At 43.9% G+C, this 22,611-nt stretch overlaps 1 protein-coding gene across 1 annotated transcript in view; it reads left to right on the top strand.

The window, feature by feature from the left end:
* The window catches only part of LOC142572990 (glypican-5-like), a 144,975-nt gene extending 127,596 nt beyond the window's left edge, over positions 1 to 17,379 (top strand). Inside the window, exons 7-9 of the mRNA XM_075682476.1 lie at positions 4,648 to 4,774; positions 6,373 to 6,508; positions 8,081 to 17,379. Of these exons, the coding sequence (XP_075538591.1) occupies positions 4,648 to 4,774; positions 6,373 to 6,508; positions 8,081 to 8,232 (415 nt within the window). The 3' untranslated portion in view covers positions 8,233 to 17,379. The remainder of the gene's footprint in view (positions 1 to 4,647; positions 4,775 to 6,372; positions 6,509 to 8,080) is intronic.
* The last annotated feature ends 5,232 nt before the right edge of the window (positions 17,380 to 22,611 follow it).

Raw genomic sequence — 22,611 nt, 5'->3', positions numbered from 1 at the left:
ATGTGATCAACCTCTGTAGTTATTATTCTTAATAACACTTTCTCTGTGTCTAAACCCAATGAATCCTTGTATAGTAGTGCAGCAGTAGTACATCAGCTTCTTAGTTTAAACCCCACAAAACCAAAAAGAAAAGGCAGTTTTGGAAGCTACCCGTGAAAATTTGACCTCAACAGGGAAAGAGAAATTGATTTGAGTTATCTGTTGTTTTAATCAAAAGTATTCAACAAGTATAGTGACCTTTGGTGCCTTTCATTACAGTTGAATATAATGGTGGGATGTACTAACCAATGTTTATTGTAATGGACGTATGCCTATTTGAAGATAGAACAGCATGGCTTAGAGAAACAATTGCAGAAGGATATTCTCGCTAAAAAAAGGAATACTATTTGATACTAGGTATCACATGTGGTGTGCAGGAAAGATGATAAATGGTCTGTTATTGTAGAACGGTGGACGTGAAGGGAATGGAAACAGGGTAAAGGCCAACAGTGGATTAGTTGGAAGTAATGCATCCACATTGTACTAGAAAATTTGTGAGTACTTAGTATGGGCATAGTTGATAAAAGGTAAGTGGGATTAGAGAGTACACATGTTGTTTCAACAGGGTTATATAGAGTGCTTGCAAATCTCCACTATAGGCTTCTAGTATCATGCTAGTTGCACTCATTTTAGTGTTGGTGCTGGCTTCGTTAGAATGCGCACTCATCTACAGTGGAAGCTAGGATTGCAGCTGCCTCAATAATGCCTTTCTTCAGCCCATTGAGCCTGAACTTCAAAAACTGGTTTGCAGGAATTGGTGTGGGGTCCAGACCTGTTGGAGAAGCCGACATGCCTTTGCCTGTCTCACTTCGCTTGGATATTAAGACATTTTTGCCAATGCTTAATGTTGAATGCAGCTACAGGATCATGTACAATCACACCACAACTGAATGGAACAGCCTGCTAATCTCTTTTCATGTGCTGCATTTGCACGATTCTAATGCACCCTGAATTTAATGTACTCCCAATTTTTGCGGGCTTGAAGTAAGAAAATAGATGTGCCCCTGAATGTAACATGCAGCTGAGTGTAATGTGTGCCTGATTTATAAGAGAAAAGTATACTATGTCCCAATGTTCGCAATCGGAAAAAAACGAGACGTGAAGAAATGAAAGCGACACGTCATTGTCGCCATTTGCGCTTCGTTGGCCACAGATGTCGTACATACAAGGTGATATTCTCGAGCAATCACTTTTAGAGATACTGCTGTCACTTTCACAAGATACTACGTGACTCAGCACCGGACTTCCCGAAATATGCGGCGAGAGCATTTCTGTGCCTCTGTGCAGATATGCAGCTTGACACAGTGCCAGAAACGTTGATGGTCGTATACGCCGATGCATCTGGCTCCCAGTCATGGAAACTTTTGTGAAAGCTATAATATCTCCGAAAGTGATCGTGGTCTAGAACAAAATGAATTCAGTCTTCAATGAAATGTGCTCTGCTGCTTTCTCGTGATGGCGATGGCATGCATCTGACAGTAGGCTGTTGGCAATGCTGTGAACGTAGTTCCGTTTCGTATTCGATTGCAATGCGCCGGCAAATTATGGACCCCTTTCTTTTTCGGAATAAAGTTGTGCATTAGGTCCGTGCAAATACAAGGATGAATCAGAGTCTTTGCCCCTATTTTAAATTATTTTGCCAAATTATGACTGTACACGCGAAGACAACACATCCATTCCCAGCGGTGGACTTATCTCCCAGTAGCTCCGCAGCACGGGGCTGCTGACAGTTGTTGAAGATAGTGGTTGTGCTTCACATGTCCTCGGCGTATGAGCAACGAAATGTGGTTCGTTTTTTATAGAGCAAGGGACGAACACCCATTAAAATTCACAGGGAAATGCAGCGCACGTATGGGGAAAGGTGTCTCATTTTGATACGTGTGAGGTGGCACTTTTGTGAGTTCGCAAAGGCCGTGAAGACTTGCACGAAAATGAGTGTTCGGAGAGGCCACACGCGTCGCTGACTGACGACAGTGCAATGGTGAAAGTGGATCGGCGTGTGCATCTCAAGGACATTTCCCAGGAGCTTGGCATATCGTATGGGAGTGGGAGTATTTACGATAGTGATTCACATGCAACGATAAAGCCAAGACAGCAGTCCGACGGTGGTTCTACAGTCAGCCGGACGAATTATACCACAAAGGCATCTCAAATTTAGTGCTGCGATGGGAAATATGGGGTCTGAACTGGTGTGGGGACTATGTGGAAAAATAGTGTAAGGTATGTAGACTAGTACGTATATTTGTAATTACCTGTATGTACCTTAGTTTGGCTAATAAAAATAGTCGGATGTGACCGAGCGCTTCCTCCGCCCCACTGGGCTCAGATGTTCTCTATCCAAGTCTGAACTACTTCTTTACAAGAAAAGACCCAGAGGCGGCAGCCATCGTGATTGGAAACTGGCATCCGAAAGCGAAATACGGCTTTTCAATGGTGACAGGTCCCCGGTGCCCAGAGTGGACTGTCTCAGAATATTGGGGATGTATGTTGAGTCTAACGGTGCCAATGGAACCACACTCAGAAGGATCACCGCCAAGATGGAGAGTGCTCTCGGCCTCATCCGGAGGATCGTGAACAGGCACCGGGGAATCAAGGAAGACAATTGTGTCCGCATTATACATGCTTTCGTGCTCTGCCACATTTCATACTCAGCGGCCATGCATAATTGGCATGTTGCAGAGAGGAACAAGCTCAATTCACTCATTAGAAATGTCTTTAAGTTTGCCCTCAGCTTACCTGTAAGCACTCACACCGAAAACCTGTTCAAGCTCGGAGACCACAACATGCTCGAAGAAATAATCGAGGCACAAGAATGCTCACAGTTGCTCAGGCTATCCGGCACCCCAGTGGGCCGCAAGATACTCAATTAGATGGGCCTCAACCCTGTCGACCAGTGCCCCGACGCCATGCGGATTCTCAACAAGATGAGGTCTCAACTGCACATCATGAACATTCCCTGCAATATACACCCTGCAAACAACGTCGGCAGACGTAGGGTCAGGGGTACAGCTCTACTCGAGCATGTTCATAACAACCACATTGAGGCAAGCTTCATGGATGCCGCGGCATATGTCCAACAAGAGGCATTCGCCGCCTGCGTCGTCAACTCCAATTCCAGGCTCACTTGCTGTGCTACGCTACACTCTTTGAAGCCCGTGGTAGCAGAACAGGTTGCAATGGCACTGGCTGTGCTCGATGGTCGCAGAGAGGCAATATATAGCGATTCCAAGGCAGCCATTAAGGCCTGCCAAACCGGGATGGTCTCCCCTCGGGCCCTTCGCATTCTCCAAAGCGCCAAAAGTATCTCTCCCCATTCTCCCACTTGGTTTCCCGCTCACTTCGAGCAGACTGAAGGCTCTTCCTCTAACCCTAACAAGAGCGCGCACGAGGCCGCGCGAGAACTCGGTGACCGCGCGGCCTCCACAGTCTCCCTGCCCCGCGGGGAACCCTTGCTCACATTCAGTGAGGTCACTACACACTACTATCTGTCAAAACTGGTATTCCCCTGCCTTATGCAGGGCGCGGGCGGTGACCCTACGACTTTTAGAAGCCCATGCGTATCCTAGCCTTGCGGTTCTTCATGCAATATGCCCTGAAAGGTATCGCAGTGCGGACTGCCCTGCCTGTGGACTAACGTCAACATTGGACCATGTGTTGTGGGAGTGTGAAGCCATCGGCTCCTCCTTCAGTGTGGATAGGGGGGCTGCACTCTTGGCCAGTCCTGAACTCAACGACCAAACCCTGGCCGTCCAGAGTGGCTGCGATCGGGCCGTCGAGCTCGGCTTGGCGGTCCATACACGGGACTAGCTGGGTGGCGCGAGGTCTCCCCTGCGTCTTCTCTGGACCGAATAAAGTTCTTTCACTCACTCACTTGCTCACAGCTGTATGAAGTAGGAATAGTAGTTTTATTGGCTGTATGAACTTGTAAATATAAGCATACTAACTAAATTAATAAGCATGGTGTCACGCGCCCACAATTCGACATGACGCTGCATGAGAAAATGCGGCAGCAGCAGCAAGTGAATTCACCTTCATGCAGTCACTCGAATCCATGCGAAGTACGCCATGAAGAGACAGTGCGGCGTGCACTCTGTGCCTGTCGCAGATGGCTTTCAAGATACAGTGGCCTGGCCGGCCGGGCGGGCGGGTGTGCGGGCGTGCGAGCTGCTGGGGTCTCCCCGAGTTGGACCCACCCCTCCCCCGAATCCTTACGTGTGACGGAAGGCAACACACTTAATTCTCCTGCGCTTTCCGCCGTTTTCCGCTGTTGCGTGCATGAGATATAGCTGCAATCACCTGCTCACCCTCGCATGTTTTCACTTGCACATACAGCATACGGCGCAGGGCGACGATTTTGTCACCCTTGGACTTTATAAGGAACCTCACACCGACGCCAACAACAGAAATGTGCCCGGAACATCCATATAGTTCCTATAGCAATAAAACGTAAGGGGCAAAGACTTTTTAATTCACCCTTGTCAAATAACCTTATTTACATCTCGTGCTTTATTGCCATACCTCTCTACCCACTGATTTAGCAAGAGCTATTGATGTGCACATGTTGCTTGCTAATTGACATCATTGCTGACTGGTCATTTGTATGTGCAGATATGTAAAACCTGTGGTCACCCCTGGCATAGCTGCTCAGCATGAAAACCCTGAAGCAAGACATCAAGTGTCAACCTGGGACTCCTGGTTGGACACACATGCACGTCGCCTGAAAGAAATGACAACAGTAAGGAATTGAATATGCCATATCCATTATGGCAATGCTGGGAACAGGCTTTATGTTGTGTTGTAATAAGACCATTTAATTAATCTTTATAATTGTGAAAATATGATATAAGCTTGGCTAATCATGCTCTTGATGCAATGGTACTGCAATGAAGTGCTTTTGACTGCCCTAAAGCTTTTTAAGCCATTGAAAGATGGTGTTATTTTTAGTATTGTTGCAGTTTACAATAAGTGAATACACTTAAATTTACTATCGTAACACCGTTTATAACACTGCAATTTGTCGTGACAGTTCGCAACTGCTTAGAAAAATGATGTTAACACTTGTGTTGTTGGAGTATGTGATAAATTACAGATTGCAATCTCATAAGATCGTTTACTGTACAACATATGAGATGGCAAATTGTCTTGAACCTTTTGCTTTTTTACTGGTCCCCCAAATAAATTTGTAATGTTTTAAGCATAACAAATTTTTTTGTTGCAGCAGATATAAACATTGTGACTTGCAGTGGTTTTGAATACAAACTTTATTTCTCAGTGATAAAGCCCAAGTTCCTGATTTTGTGGCATGTTTATGAGCAATCTTGCTGTCACACCATGATGCATATTACGATATAACTTCTCTAACAGGTTGAAAAACAGGAAGTGCTTGCTGTCGTGTTTGTGAAAAGGCATGCTATATTCAGGTCAGCTAGCAAGCTGTTTCTTGAGTGTCAATTGCTCTTTGCAGTGTGGAACACAGGGTTGCTGATACTTGCCGACTGCTGCTGGTACTGTGCAATAGCCAGTGAGGACAGAGTAATGCGTCAGCTTTGCTGACATGTCTTTGCCTTCTAAATCGCTTAAGGTTCAAATTTATGGTGCGTACCGTTGCCATAATGGTAGTTCTTAAGGGCACATGCCTTGTGGTAACAGCAGCTCTTAAACCCATACTCGTTGTGCTCTCCAGAGAGCGGAAATGTTTCAGTCAGTGAGCAAAAGTGGTAGAATTGTTAACCGGTGACCGAGCAGGTTTCTGTGGGGAGAGCAATCCGAGTTGCCTCCGTGAGAAGAGCAGAGCACAAAGAATATCTCGTGATCTCTCTGCATTGTATCAATTTGCTTTGCTGGTTCAGCCATATTATGACGGTGAAGATGGCAGAAATGGTGGCAGCTCATATAATGAAACCAGTGTCTGGGCTTTCAGGCTTGACAGCTGAAAACACTTGGCTGCGATGGTGCGGGATGTATTCATACTGAATAAAAAAAGTGCGTGATTGAGATGGTGACAGCTGTGAACGTCACATATGTTTTCCATTTGACATACACAAAATGCTAGGATGTTTTGGCCACATGGTGCATTTACTCTGTCACCCTCGTGTCTGCTCTGCAACTCCGCAGAATGGTCCAGCAGTAGAGCAAGTAGCCCTGCCTTAATGCTACTATTGCACTCTTCATGGCCTGGCACCCATCTTCTTGTTCACCTGTTGAAATGCATGTGTAAATAACATGTTTAAACTCACCCGTGAGACATTGTCTGCCTTATGTAACCTTGATGACCTGAGTTGCTTGAGGAAATGCTTTGTTATAGTTATCAAATCGTGTTCATGGTGTGTGCAGGAAATTCTCAACCACAAGGTGTCAATGATGCCAGAATCGGACTCTTATGTGATGGAAGGCAGCGGCAGTGGTGCCTGGGCAGGCGAGGACAATTCAGATGACGAGGACTTTGACAGTGGCTCTGGCAGTGGGGAAGGTATGTGCTTCGCTCACACGGAAACTGTTGCCATGCATATTTAAAGCTTTATGCTAATTGATACATACAGGAATAGGTTTATAGGTAGTTAGAATTTATGCTGTTTCAATTTGTGCAAATACTATTGCGGCTTAAATAAGGTTTATTTGAGACAAGAGCTTTGTTTATAAGAATTTCACACCTCTTCTATGCAGCCATCTTGAAGGTATTGAATATTTGATACTAACATGATCATTGTATATATGACTTAATGGGTATTGTTGCATAGGTAGCTTCCGCAGGCACTTGATGAGTACTAGTCTATCAGATCGATAAAGTGACATCGACCTCTTTTAATTGTCTAAAGGTCTTCGAGGGGCTATACCTCACAAACTTGCCAGAAGTCCTCTACATGAATGAGTCATGAAAAACAGCAGATGAGTGTGTGTGTGTGTGTGTGTGTGTGTGTGTGTGTGTGTGTGTGTGTGTGTGTGTGTGTGTGTGTGTGTGTGTGTGTGTGTGTGTGTGTGTGTGTGTGTGTGTGTGTGTGGCAATTATTTTCTCAAGATAACTTAGCACTTAAAACAATGGTGAATGATACTTTTTTGTCTACCACTCTAGACAAGATTAGCTAACAGAAGTGCACTTTGCACCAGTAATGCCATTTTTTCTTGCAGAAATTGTGCTACTGCAGCTTTCAACAGCAACTAGGATCTCATACCAAACATTCTTAAAATATCTTGAAAATCTCCTGTTGAGAATTTTTTAGTAAGAGAAAACAAGTACATTAAGCAGAAAGTTTTATGCGATTACAGGAGATTAGTGCCAGAAAAGTTGTAGAATGTAATTTCAGTGCAGCTTCTGTAAGAATGACAGGCACTGAAAATTGCAGTTGCCATTGTGGCAAAGCAGATTTTACTCAAGGAAGAATTAAAATTTGCTGGAATTTTGATAATGTTATATAATATAAGGCTTCGAGAAGCTTTAGCATTCTCTAACATTCTAAATTGTGAGTAATCTGTTAAAAATCCAAGATTCACCAATATCGCTAAAGTGCCTGGTGTATGTGTTGTCTGTATTCTTCTGATTTGTGCATGAAACAACCAACCAGAGCAAACTTTTGAAATTCAAGTAGGCATACTAATTACCCATAAACTTTATATAGACGTTTTCTGAAACGAAGTGACTCGCTTTTCCATAGGCTGTACAAATTCCAGCCTTCTGAATTTGTAGGAGGGTCATGTGGTGCCACCAGCTGTTCTGCATGCTGGATTCAGCTCTTGCAAGTGCTTGCAGTGTTCCTTTGCTTGTTAATTCTGCTCTTTGAATTAAACCGCTGAAGACCTCTTACACTGCCAGGCGCATATTTTTCATTCTGTAGCATAAAGATGCTGCAGAGATGGTGCGATACTACTTGTGCTACGTAGAAGCAAAATTTCTTTCTGCAGCATTTTCACCCTCTCTTGCTTGAAAATATGAAAATAGTAAACGATCAGCAAATGTGGTGAATGTGTTTTTTGAGTGACTGTATTGTACCTCAGCTAGAGCGGAACATGAGATGCATCTCTGATTTCTGTGATCTGTTTTGTGTAGCACCCGAAGATGATCAACCATCACAGACAACTCACGCCTCAACTTCCACCACACCTCGTCCAAAGACAGGTGGCTCCACGACACCGCATGTGGCGTCACTGGCACTCATCGTGGTTGTGGCATGCTCTCTGCTGTCCACATTTGCAACCTGAGTGAGCCGGGGTCTCCGCTGCTCGCAAGTTTAGGAGGGCCTGTGTGCCGAGCAAGGCCCGGCACCTTCTTTGTGGCATTGTGATAGAACTGGGCACGAGTAATTGTGTGTTGAAAGCATTAGTATCTTTGAATTTGTGTCTGTGCGTGGGCAAAGTGGACAAGGACTGTGGTGTTGCAGCCGGCAGCACTCTCCCACTGCATCTTCTCTGGCCAGGGACTCCCCAGCTGTCTGTGGGTTTCGCAGCTCACGGGACAATGCTGTGCCTCGAGTGTCTTCCTTCTTGCGGTTGCGCGACTTCCCAAAACAGTGGACAGCGGGACGAGCGGCTCACTGCCTTCTCCTGCACGTGTGCCAAGTGAACGAAACACATTGCCTGGTCACGCCGCCACGCCTTTCCTGCTCCCTGCTTAATACGTGTCGTCAAGGCGAGGCCCTCTAGTGATGTGTGGACTTGTGTCACATCGCTGCAGCTGTGCCCCCAAGTAGTCATTTCCTGCTGGTGTTGCTGTCTTTCCCCTCCTGTGGCCTTACTACATGTGACCCGAGCTCCTCAGTTGCAAACCATCATTCTGGTGCAACTGAGTGTTTTGCAAGAGGCCAGTGACTGTAACTTTCGCAAGTGTCTTTTTGTTTTTGTCTTGCATACAGAATATGATCAATCAAAGGTTTCTCGTAAACTGCTAGAGTTGCTGCACATGCTCAAGTGCATCGAATTGTTATTGTGTGCACAAATAATGGTCTTGCTGTGCTTCTGCAGTGCTCTCACACACTTTGCGCTACAAAGAGCAGTTGTTTTTGGACCCCAATATCTGTGCATGACGTGCCATCCTTGTGCCATAGTGAGCAGCTGCATGTTGGCTATCCTGCCTATGGTTTCATTGTTGAGTATGCAGAGTTCGAATACCCCATGGCCCACTTGATTCAGTGGAGCTGGACTGCAGAACGGTTTCCTGGTTCTGTTGCTCGCATGTTTGTGCTGTGATGCAAGTGTAAGCATCAGCTGTTCAGCGCGTCTGAAAAATTTGGCCTGTGTGCTTGTGAGCGAAGTGCTGCATAAGCTGCTTACAGAATGGTCGTCAGTTCAGCAACTACCTGCGGCATGTTGGCTTCCCTTTCGTCGACTTCCTTAAATTTATTCAGTTTTTCAATACACTGCAATTTACTCACTTTTCACAGCTATGAAACGTTGCATTTCTGTGTACGTGGCTATGATAATGAATTTGAATGTCATTTGATAATTCTTGTCATGCTTTTAATTTGTTATCGTCATGTAGTGCATTTTAAGTGCATGATTTCCAGGCAGAGGTACTGTTTGCTACAATCTTTTATGGTGGCGAAGCATTTGCACTTCAAGCAAAATTTCTTCTCCGGCCTATCAAAATTTGCCCTGGGATTTTAGGTACATACAGTGAGGTACTGTGTTCTATCTATGCATCAACTTTCCAACAGTCCGTGATTTGGAATGCATTTCTGTTCTTATGTTTCTGGCACTTGTGGCAGTGGCGGGACTTGCATGTCAGTTTTCTCATTGCCACTTAGCGTCTCATTGACTCTGGCTGCCAAGCCAAGCGAGCCCATCTTTACACCACATGCCATGCTATGACAAAACTAGGCCATTTTTCTTAGACAGGAACAGAGTCCCTGGCAGTCGTCTTGGAGTTGTTTGTACCTGAGAATTATCTATTATGGACCAGTGCTGGCCATTTTATGCACAGGCAATGCCGACGCCTCGCCAAATACGTGTCTCGATAGTGGAATTCGCGCTCGCGCAGTTTCGAGTGAATTGGTTGCAGCACTTGTCTCCTCTTTGCATGCTGCAGAATGCATGTAAACGAATTATTTTTCGAGCTTCAACGGGCTGAGGATAAATTTCGCCTAAGAGAGATGATGGCGTGTCTTCAAGTGTAAACCGTTACAGCGCTAACTACTGGCAGACATGTTGGCCTGCACGAAGGGCTGAGTAATCACCATGTGAAACAGAGTTGTAATTAAGGTGTTGGTCAAAAGTGTGTTAATATATTGATGAGAGTATGCCGTTCACCGTTCTGCTTATGGGCGGGCTGTTTGGCCTGTCTGAGCCTTCTTGCTTGCTGTCTGTGAAAGACATCTGCTGACGGCCGTTTCTCATACTGTCATGTTGCAACTGTCATGTTGCAACGTAGAAGAGATGTGCTTGCATGGGGCACTCTGCCATTCAGGCAAACACAAGTGATGTGGCGTTGTAGTTTATGCAGGAAAAGGAAGCTAGTAGTAGTGCTCTTTTTAAAGTATGTGTTGTGGTCCAAGCTTTTTGTTCAGGTTTTCGTTGACACATCGTTTTATGGCATTTATTTGTTTGAATACAAGGCAAGGTGCTTGTTTTGTGGGAGAAAAAAAAAAGTGAGGCAGAGAAACAATCTGAGATGCACTAAAGGTGGCACTCAAAGAATGTTAATGTTCTCGATGGAGCGATTGAGGAATTTTTCGTTATGCAACCAATATTTATGCAGGAATCATTTATGATGCGGAGTGCCAAAAGCCTGCTGCTGATATTCGCTGGGAGCCAGAACAGCAGCATCTGATGCTGCTGCTTAATAATGACATTGCTCAAACTATTTTAACATACAGCAGCTGTGTTTTAAAGACTCTTCGAGAAATACAAAGGTAAATAATGGCCTTGTCTGTAGAGTGCATCGAATGTTCATTGAAGCAAGGGTGACAAATCTCTAGGAAATTTGGTTTCAGAGACTCGTGTTAGTATTTGTGGTTGGTGATGCTTTAAATGCACACTGGCAGGGTGTCCCTAGGCTTTATTAGTTTGAGACCAGAGAAAGGACGTGAGAGCTGGTCTGCTCCAACTAGGCTGTTGTTTTAATGAACTATACTGCTGCCTTGTTTTCTTGCGCATAAGTGAACTTGAACTGCAGTTGTATGTTACAAAGCAAACTCTCGCTATATAGAGCGCCGTACTTGTGATATTGACCATACCGATCACTTCATCAGCTAGACTGTGCAGCTGCCCACAATTTGTCATTTGATGTTATGTATAGTTACATAATTTTGCAAAATGTGGTGAGAAGTACTTTTATTTAACATTTAAAGCTGACTGTCTCAAAATCTAGGAAGCATTTTATTTATTGATATGAGTTTGCTGGTAACAAGGGTGCACTGTCCAAAAAAGGATGAATTCAACCTCCCTTTGCATAAGTTTCCTTCGCATTGAGAATGTCAACCTGTCAATGCGTTGCATGCTTTCTTGAGGAGGGAACCTTTGGATTATGGGACTTGAATAATTGAATTTAGGTTCTGTCAAAAAGTGCTACCTTTATTGGGTTAATGTGACAAAACAGGACTGTGGATTCTGTTGGGCCATTGCTGTTTTTGGCATCATCAGCATTCACATTGGAAATTTGGCAGGCAGTAGCATAGAATGTACTTGTACATGAATTCTTTATATGGATTCAGATTTAAGCATTTTTTTCATGGTGTGTGTCTAATTATTGCTGACATTTACGTTTCCTCTAGTGCGTATGTGTCTTCTACGTTCAGAGGTATTTGGAGAGGTATTTATGGATATCTTGCATGATGACTGGTTAAAGTGCACTGCACACATATATGCTATACGTGCAACTAGGAAATGCTTAGCTAAAGCAAATTTACAGTAAATCAGCAGCCATGACCTTGAAGGGTTGTGGTTGGTTTCATTGCTGTGCGACATCTACAGGATACCCTGGTGATTATTTAACACAGTCTTTTTTACATGACAGAAACAAGTAGAACTTGGCTGCTTCTATGCATTATGGAATATGTTTGATACTGTCTTCCTTCACCCACTGATGCATTTCAGCCAGTAAAGCAACTTGAGGCAGTTTATTTTTGGCACAATCTTCTCGTTGCACAAGAACTAATCTTGTGATGGCAGATAAAGAACTGTGGACCCTCTTGACACCAAAGTACTACCTTCAGTGGTGCTACTGAGGGGTCAAAGCCTTGAGCTGTGTCTTGGCAATGCACAGAAAATAAATGCAAAATTACACTCTGTGAGACATGTCCAAGAATGCATGCACATCACTCTGGCAGTTAAATGAATTCGATCATATTAAATCTGCTTAAATAGAATTTCTTATACAAAAAGTTTCTGAACATTGCGATTACGTTGCAGCATTTATAGTTGCATAGAAATAAATCATATTGTCACACAATTGATTGAGCTTGATACAAGACGGAATTGCTTTGTAAATTGGCATTTCGATGTGTAGGGGCCACTGCCATGCTCATCTTGGTGGACAAAATGTTTGCCTTACTGTAATCAGTACTGCAGAAGTCTACAAGAACTCGCTGCATCATTTTTGGCGACGTTCTTGCTGCAGAAATTTTTCTTGGTGTAGTTTGCCTTGCAGCTAAGTTGCAAAAGTGCAGCAGCATTGATGTGAATTGCTTGGAAAATTTTTTGGCTATTGTGATTTTAGAGGTTACTCTTGCATAGTGTGTCTCACATGTAGCTGAACCTGCACATGTAAATTATATACACAAGTATATTTTTGAAATGTGTTGCTTATTTGGGTATTTCCTCTAGAATATGGCAGAGCAGCTACTGGCAGCCTGCTGGTCAAGGCTGTGTCGTAGCTAGTAACTGCAATATTCATTTGCAGCTTTTCACTGAGTGCACCTCTTGCTTTGATGATCCTGGTTTATGATGTCAGATTGCAAAAGTTTTCTTAGATTATGTAAAGCATAGGCGTTCCTGCAGAAATTCGCAAACGGCTCATGCAGGCTCTACGCTGTTAGTTTCTCAGCATATGCTCAATGCATAGATACAATCTGCATCTGTAAATTCTGCTTTTAACAGGGTTCGTGCTGCTTGTAATTTCATCCACGCTTTATTGATATCTGCAAGCTACAGCCCACATTTTACAAGTTATATCTTTCTATTGCGTGTTTGTAGCCATGGGCAGGAATCCAGGTTATGGTTTGTGTTTTCAGATGTTATGTTGTTTCCTTACAGTTAATTGCTTTCCCGCCTTTTGAGGGTCCTTGGTGGGAGCACAAATTTCTTTTATAACTGGTGATGCAACAAACTTCGAATAGCGTGAAACCATAGTAAATGTGAAGGTTCAATCTGTGACTAAATTAAATTTTTTTCAATGAAGTTAACTTGCAAAGGACAGGCAGCCTTTTTTCCTCTTGTATTATCACTCCATGCTGCTAGGCTTAAGGCATGTTCGCCCACCACCATTTTCATGGCACTACATACATAGCTACGATCATTGTTATTTGCAGCTTCTATAATCTTTCTGAATTTTATTTGTATTTGCTGCAAATGTCTGAAAAGGACGGGTACATATTTGCTTTAAACGCATAGGTCTTAAAGTCCAGTGAAACTAGCATTGGGGAAACAGTCTCACTCGCTGCGATAATGTTGATACTAACATAAGCATATCACTTGTACGGTTGTATAGTTAGTGTTGCCTGGAACACATGTATCGAATGTGAGGTGTAGTCATAAGTGATCAACTGATCGAAACTGTAAAGCAGTTTCAGCTTCCCAATTGTAAGCATGCTTGAGTCCATTTCATAGACTGAAATTGTTACTCATAAAAGGTGAATTTGAAATAAAAGAATACAGTGGTAAGACAATCCACCGATTATTTTATAAACTCCAATGGAAGTCCACGTCTTGAGTTGTTTCTTAAGTTTGTTGTGTCACCAGTTACATAAGCAAAAAACCTTTGCTAGACAAGTGTTGTTTGATAATGTGAATGGATTGTGTGTACAGTGTTAAGGATCTGTATGAAAAAGGCTGTCATGTGTGCACCACAACTCGCTAAGGGAAATTGGTTGCTCCACAATTCTGGCTGTAGGCTCGGCAATTTCCGGCATTGAAGAGCTACAATTGGCACTTGTGACATGAGTACATTCAGCTTGTCATGGTTACCTGATGTGTAGAATTGCAGCATATTTCACTGTGATAACCAGACGTAAATTGCTGCTGGGTGCACCAAATCATATGAACTTTCCTCTTGTTATGCAGTACCATAAAACTTGCTGGATCAGTTTTCTGTTTTTGAATCTATATCCGGTGAACGATACTATTGGCTCAGAGGAAAAAAAGTTCAGGGTGAGCTGTGATACAAATAATGCATGATAGGCCTCTGAACTATTGCTCTTCCACAAAACTATGTCGCTTTATTTGCCGAGATTGGAAATGAAACTGGCTTTAAAAAATTTGTCATTCATGACCTCAAAACAGCATATAAAGGCCCAAGTTTTATAATCTTGCTTAGACTATGAGGCAATTGCCCTTAGAAAAAATATGTACAGTAACTCTGCTATGAAGTTAAATCATTGAATAAAGAGAATCGTTCACAGGATACGTCGCTACAGTATTTTTAACAACAGAATGAATATTCCTTGGGGATGTAAATGTTACATTCTGTTTTGACTGCACAAGTGTTAACTGTACAAGAGAAGACCGCACAACTGGCAGGACTAGTTGGTTTTGGTTCAATACGGTAAACAGAGCATATGATGACCATTTGTCTCTTGGGCCATCATCTTGCCATTTTAGCCTGGTTGGGAACATGACATAAAGGAAAAGGACATAGTGCTGGAACAGAAGTAAACTTCTGAAAAACAATACAGGGAATAGTCAGTAAATAAGGCTCATTCTTATCACATGACATTCGAAGTAGCAGTAATTGTAGGCTGATTCAGTGCCTTCGTACTTGTACGCTTATCTGGAGTGCCATAAGATTAGGTATAAATGCCTGCGAATGAGAGTTTCCGGTTTCGTATTGGAGTATATTGTGGCAGTGGACTTGCACACAATGTTGCAAATGCACCACTAGTAGTGTTTATTTATAGCCCAAGTATCACTTACAAAAAGCTGGCAAGCTAAGCAACTTGCTCACCTGTGCTATCCCAATAAGACACGTTATGTGGTTATCAGGTCCCTGTTCGTACCCAAATGCCATTGTACCATCACGGTCTTCTATGATAACAAGTGACAATGACAATCATAGAGTTTGGTAGGTAGCTTTTCTTTTGGGGCAGTTACTGTAGCCAAGAAAATTTCATTGCTTCAAACCAGCGCATCCCATCCACAATACCATTTCAATGTGCTGGTAACATGTCTTGCACAACACGTGTGCCAAGTTGTGCAAAAAGTTTGCAGGGTGTTTCATGCCAAAGGCAGTGAGCTCTGGAAACAGTGTGTGCTTGAAAAAACAAACATTTTGCTGACTTGGGAACACGTTTTGTGAGAGCGCTCAATTCGCAGTGAACAAGTTGCTGCCTGCATGAGCCAAGCAACGTACTGATGACTGTGTGGCCAGAATGAGAATGAACAGATTGTCAGATTTGTTATCTTATAATCATTCATATATAACTGGAGCTGGTGAATTAACTACACTGCTTGTAGTGCCCCTTCACAAGTGTCATGCAGAAGTACGTTTGCTCCAACCAACATGCGCGCTTAGGGTTCACCTGAAAGTGAACTCTAGATATGTTCGGTGTCATAGCATTAACCAATCCACACTTGCCAGAGAAAACAATGCAGCATTAGTGTTGATATAGTTAAGATGAAAAGCCATTGAAGGAGAGGCCTGGTGTCAATGCAGTTTGTGTGAAATCAAAGAATGCTTTGGTTTTCATGCTGTTGAAGCATTATAGTGAGAGATATTGTGTGAATATAGGATAAGGGAAGTGTAAAAAGTTCAACCGATGCTCATTGTATTGTTTTTTGCTTTCTTTTTTATCACAGTTGATGCTAGAATATACTGTGCTGGCTTCTTTCTATGTTTCATATGTGTGTTTGTGTGTGTATGAGCATTTAAGTACAGAGCTCCAGTCCTGACCTATGCTGCAGCCACAATATTTGCAAGAGGGACTAAATGTTGCGCAGGAATACCCACTGTGTTGTGGCAAATGATATTATTCTGATGACCAAATTTCTGCAGGATGGCAGAAATACTTGCCACAAAAGGCACAAGAACCAAGCTGGTTGTTTCCTTATGCCAGATATTGCGCAATTAAGAGAGCCAGGTATAAAGGGTTATTCTGTTTGTACCAACACATGGTTTATATTTAAATTTTGCACATAGGTGGCATTTCACAGTACTTTTTATTGCCACATTTATATGCAATAGTTGCCTATTTTGCCCGCAATCTGTTGCAACTAGTCCTTGCAGCAATGTGGAACTGAAATAGTAGTTACAGTGAAAAGAACTGTGGTGCTGACACTGTTACAGTGAAACACTGTGTGTATCTAGTGTTACTGTAATATTGACAGAGGAAACCACCATTCCACTGCTGAGATAATTTAAGCTTTTTGGCCAACATCACTGGATATGACAAGAGTACAGAGTTATTTTAGGCAAAATGGGCAACTATTGCATCCCATAATTGTTTTAAACCAAATATGCTGGAAACCTTGAGTGCGAACAAACAGTTGGTTTTGTAACTTGAGCAATTTCTACCTGGCTCCTTCATTTGTAGAACATAATGTAGCTCAAATGTTTGTCACTGTGACAGCCAACTTATTGTCTTCTGCCATGTTACTGGTGTGGCAAAGATGTTTCTGTCGTTATGCTGAAGGTTTTTGTCATCTTTATTCGAATAGCACATGTGTTCTTCTCAGGCATGCATGTCTGTAAAGGAAAGTTCGCTAGGAGTTGTTTGTTGTCTGTAATTTATTTGCTTATTACTAATTACAAATGATATTGTCTCTTGAATCAGCAACAAAGTCATTGAGCATCTGTGTAATTATATTATCGCTGGCGACAAGCTTGACGAGTGCCATTTTGTTTGTTTCTGGCTGGTGTTGAGTGAGATTATGTGGTTTATGTAATGCAGTGAGTCATGTGAATTGAATGTGTTGATGATAATCAAGGCACTCCAGGAGAGACATATGAGCTTGGCTGTATGTGTTGCAAATGCTGGCTATGTTGTTGAAATGTGTTGAACAGTCTAGGTCCCTCGCGATGTTTTTGAGACTTTCCTGTAATCAGCTAGCATTGGTATTTAAGCTGCCATCAGAAGTTTTTGTCAAATTGTATGCACGTTGTCTTATATTCGTGCTTTATTTTGTTTGGATTCCACTGTGAATGATGGCAGTGTAAGTGGAGTTGATACTATGGCAGTAAAAGCATTGAATTTACAAAAATCAGTCCATTGGTATATTATTGATTTGCATGTTTCATTTTACAGCTGGTGAAGCAATACATGTGCTGAGCACTTTGTTATTAATGGACGAACATCTGCTCTTAATTCAAACTGCTGCAAACCACTGTTCGTTTTTACAGGCAGTTCTGCTAAAACATCAAACCCCTGAGGTCCTGTAAAATGAATAACTCTGTCCATGTACACTGTAGCTTAGCTGCATATATAACTAGGCTACTTACCAAAGTGATTAATGATTCCCTTTTACTGTGACACAGTATTCAGCTCGAAATTAGGTTTGCTTTGTCTATTTATCCATTCTATTACACATTTCTATGACCATTGTCGCTATCCATGTTATTGGGTCGTCTGGCTGCCTTGTTATCCTCGGGTTTAATATCACCATAGACAAATCAAAAGAACACTTTGTCCACTTCATTGCTTGCGGCGCAGACAACACAAGCCCCAGCAAACCAGCATTTCTCATCCACACAGTGGTGCGCCCATGAGCAAATGTCTGTTCTGCATAACCAAGCAGTAAATCATAACATAATATCTGCATAAAATATAGTCATCTTATAGGTATATATAAAGCACACAGACTTGTTACCTTAACAGCGCATGATTTACAACATGTTCATAATGTGCAGAACACTTATGGTAATTGTTGATATATACACAATTCGGCAGAATGCACGGAGTGCACCCAAATAAGCTCTTACAGGTTTGCCTACCGCCACCACTGCACGACTTGAACTTGCGTAGAAATGCAAACTTGAGCTGAATGCATTAACCACTAGGCTATCATGCAACAAAAGTGCTTAGTAATTTGTGCAGGATTTTGCACTCCACACAGACTCTGAGTAATTGGCGTCCGTGAATGTGGAGGGTCGTAGGCGACAATGAATGCATAGTATGCAAGTTGTTCTAGAGAAGGTGGGATTATATACGGTGTGCATTGGATGAATGGCCTACATGACATTCATGTTGTGACCTAGGATTTATGTTCCTAATACACTCTTCTCATACTATGCCAATTTTTGTACATACCAAGACGTAAGCGGCTGTTTCACGACCTACATGACACGCCTATCGTGACATTCATGTCATGGACCTATCATTTACATTGGTCATACATTCTTATAGTACTATGCTAGTTGTGGTACATACCAAGTTAACGAAACGACCGTTCGAGCACCAAGACGTAGGCGGCTGTTCCATGACCTACATGAAACACGTCATGATGTTCATGTCATGACCTATCATTTATGTCCGTCATGCGCTTTTGTCATACTATGCCAATTTTGGTACCTACCAAGGTAACGAAATAACCATGGGAGCACCAGGACGTAGGCGGCTAGATAGATACTATCAAAGTGGCAAATGTTCGCCAAGAAATTCTTCGCATTTGAAATGACGCCACCAGTCGAACAAATGAAACAGGCGTAATCGCACAATGTGTCTAGCGCTTTCAATCAGAGGGCCTCCGGAGACACGTAGTAGTACGTTTGGCTGCAAAAAAAAAAAAAAAAGAATGAAGCGAAGTGGACGCACTGTTGTTGGCGGAGTCGGGGACGTAAAGCGCAAAATATGCTCCATCGTTTCCCTAGCTTTACCGCAGCAAGCACATGCTGCTTCTTCCTTCTTATATCTCGCTTTATGGGTGCGTGTTCTAAGGCATCCCCATCTCGCTTCGAAAAGTAATGAGCTTCTCTTTGAATTATCATAAATTGTTTCTTTCCTGATTTCGTTTTTTCCTCATAAGTAGCTACTCATGGCAAGTTTCTTTTCCATTGCCGCCAACCATGAGATTATTTCAGCCTCTCAGAGTTGCCGCTTGACGCTCTTTGTTGCTGTGTTGCCCACCCTACAGGCCGCATACTTGATGGTAAATTTCCTAGTTCTTTTCCTCCACTGTGAATCAGTATTTTTCCTGTACAGATACCTCAACATTCTTCCAGCCCATTTATTTTCTTCCATATACCTCAGTCGTCAAAACATCATCACATTAGACTCCTGGTAGCTGCCAGAGCGCTGTTCTATCTGCTCATCAGCTGTTGCCTTGCGTAATGCATCGTTACAACATATCGCAACCGAGTATAGTTGGAATCATAGGCGCATCTACCGGGGGAGGATGTGAAGGGGTAGGAGGAGGCATGTGCCCTCCACTTTCAGAACTGGGGGCAGAGTAGGCCATTTGCCCCCTCCCCCCCCCCCACTTTTGAAAGCCGGGAATGCGGCGCGCCTGGAGTCCCGGCCACAGGCGGAGTGTTTTCATTTTTCCGGGAGGGCTGGGGCCAGACCAGCTTTCCGAACCCTATGTGGACATATATATAGCTTCCCTGGAACAAAGCTCCAGGGAAACTCGAAGGCGTAGAGGATCGAGGGATCGAAAGCAGCCTCCACCACTTGCGAGACGGCTGTTAAGCCTTAAGACAGCAATTTAGACGATGACGTTGACCGTGATGATGAATATATATAGATGCAGAAGATGAAGGGGTAATATAATGCTCGCAATATATATATATATATATATATATATATATATATATATATATATATATATATATATATATATATATATATATATATTGTCGCAGCAATGCGCGACTGAGGCAGAGAAAGAAGTAGAGTGTGCGCGCGTGATCTCGGGGTACTCTGCGCTGGCTCGGCCTGGCCTGTAGCTTCCCTCTCGGACCTCGTTTCACCTTGTAAATAAACATCATTCGTAACATCTTTGGTGGACGTGCGGGGTAAATCTTGGACGATCCTGGACTACCCAGCTCTACCAACTGTCCGATGGAGTAGACGCTTGGCCGGTTTACGAACACAAGCAGCGGACATGGCCGATTCCGGAGAAGGCAATGATGACCGCACCTGCGGCGGACAGACAGCAATCACGCAGGTCAGGCTGGCTACTGGACACTGCTGCGAGAGCCACTCACCTTTTCGGAGAAGGCGAACGAAGACATCGACGACTGGCTTAAACACTACAACAGAGTGAGTCACCACTAACACTGGAGCACTAAGAAGCAGCTCGATAACGTGTTTTTTTTTTCTCGCTGGAACCGCGCTCCTCTGCTTTGAAAACCACGACAACGTTCTGACAAGCTGGGATAATTTTGTAGAATTCACTAACTGCTTCGGGGACCCGACCTCAAAGAAGAAGAAGGCTGAGCAGACGCTTTCGCGACGAGCTCAATTACCTGGCGAAACGTGTACAACGTCCATAGAGGCTGTTCTGAAATTATGCGGAATCGTCAGCGCTACCATGGCAGACGAAGACAAAGTAGGAAATCTGCTTGAAGGAATCGCTGAAGATGTCTATAATTTTCTTATAACGAAGGAAAATCTTAGTACTCCGTCTGACCTGAAGAAACACTGTCGGGCGTTTGAAGCGCTGAAAATGAGGAGGACTGGGCCAGAGTTTGCACGCTTGGACAATGTTACTACTATTGCAAGTGTGTCCGTCCCAACCCACGACGACATCTCCTCGGTGATTCGGCGAGTGGTTAAGGAAGAGCTTGAACACCTTAAAGTTGTTGACGACGCTCATGTGTGCCATCAGTGTGCATTTGATCACAGCTCTCGTGTCGTGTGCCACCGGCCACCTGGGCCCCTCAGAGTTACCGAGAACCTCGCAGGACCTGTGCTGATCGTACGGAGAGCAGCAACTTGCCACCGCAACCGACAAGTCTGGGATGCCGATAAGATGCACCACAACGATTTGTTCCGCGGGTTCTTCCCTCCTACAACCAGCCTGAGAGCACGTTTCCACCCATGACAGCCACGTCACCGGTGTCACCCGCGACAAGCCGCGACTCCCGCATTTGCTACAGCTGCGGTGTGCCTGGACACATTGCTAGGTATTGCCACCGCCACCAGCAGCGTGCTCCGCGGCTTAATTCCTACACACCACGCGTGCCCGCTGAAGAGCCCTGGCTGCATCCCAGTTCCTTCCAGTGGCTGCAGCAGGGACGCGCGAACCGCAGTGACTCCCCCGTTTCCGATTGTAGCATCACACCACCACCGACACGACAACGACGCTCTCCATCACCTCGTCATCGCTCGTTATCACCGCCGCCGCTGGGAAACTAACTGGTGCGACCGACGGGGGTGAGGCCGCAATATGTTCATCTTCATCAAGAACCCCTTGTGTAAAACTGTTCAAAAACAATGTGTGTGTTTTAGTTGCCAATGTGAGTGCTTTTGCTTTAGTTGACACCGGGGCGGCAGTTTCTGTTATGAGCCTGTCTTTCAAAAATCGTCTTGGACAAAAAGTTATGTTTTCTTGGGATCGGAACGCTACCTTTTGTGGAGTTGGCGGGGAAATGTTACGCCCACTTGGGTTTGTTCTGTTTCAGTTACGATAGGGGACCAGACATTTCGAAGTGAATTTACTGTGCTTGCACGTACAACGCACAACATTATTTTAGGAATTGATTTTTTGCGTGAGTAGGAGGCAACTTTAGATTGTGGAAGTGGCGCGGTTTCTCTTCGCCGCGACGCGCGAACTTCAATGACAGCACCAGTGATGCCGCCGACGTTCTCTCCGCGTCACAAGATGTGTGTTTGCCCCCTCAGACTGCAATGTTTGTACCTGTCAATACTTCTCGCCCTCGTACAGGTTCTTTTTCTGGTTTAGCCGAGCCCGATTATAACAATGCGCTCAAGAAAATGTGATAGTCCCTCGCTCCCTCATTGTCACCACTGATGGTTGTACTCGTTTGCGGACGGTGAACGTTTCAACCCAGTCCATAACACTGCCGCTAGGACTTAAACTGGCAAGTTTTGATGAACAAGCCATTGTCAGCGTCGGAACGGTCGAAATGTCAACTGCTGAAAAAAGATCCAACCCCGATTCCAACCATAATTCTGCTGACTTTAAGCATGATTGAGAAGTCGCTGTCTTCTAGTGAGTAGTGTCTGCTGGAAGCTGTGCTCGCTCGCTACGCCACAGTGTTTGATTTTGCTCAAGGCCAACGAGCGTCCAATACACCACCGGCGTCTCGTATGCAACACCGCATCCATACAGGGCAAGCGACGCCAATTCGTCAGAAGCCCTACCGCGTTGCACCTTCAGAGAGAAAAGGCATCTCCGAGCAGGTCGAAGAAATGTTACAGAAAGGAGTGATCCAGGAATCATGTAGCCCTTGGGCTGCTTCTGTGATCCTAGTCAAGAAAAAAGACAACTCATGGAGATTCTGCGTGGACTATCGCCGCCTAAACACCGTCACAA

This window comes from Dermacentor variabilis, chromosome 2 (genome assembly GCF_050947875.1).
Source record: "Dermacentor variabilis isolate Ectoservices chromosome 2, ASM5094787v1, whole genome shotgun sequence".
Taxonomy (NCBI): Eukaryota; Metazoa; Arthropoda; class Arachnida; order Ixodida; family Ixodidae; genus Dermacentor; species Dermacentor variabilis.
Note: the sequence above shows the minus strand (reverse complement) of the source record. Positions and strands in the feature narration are given on the sequence as shown.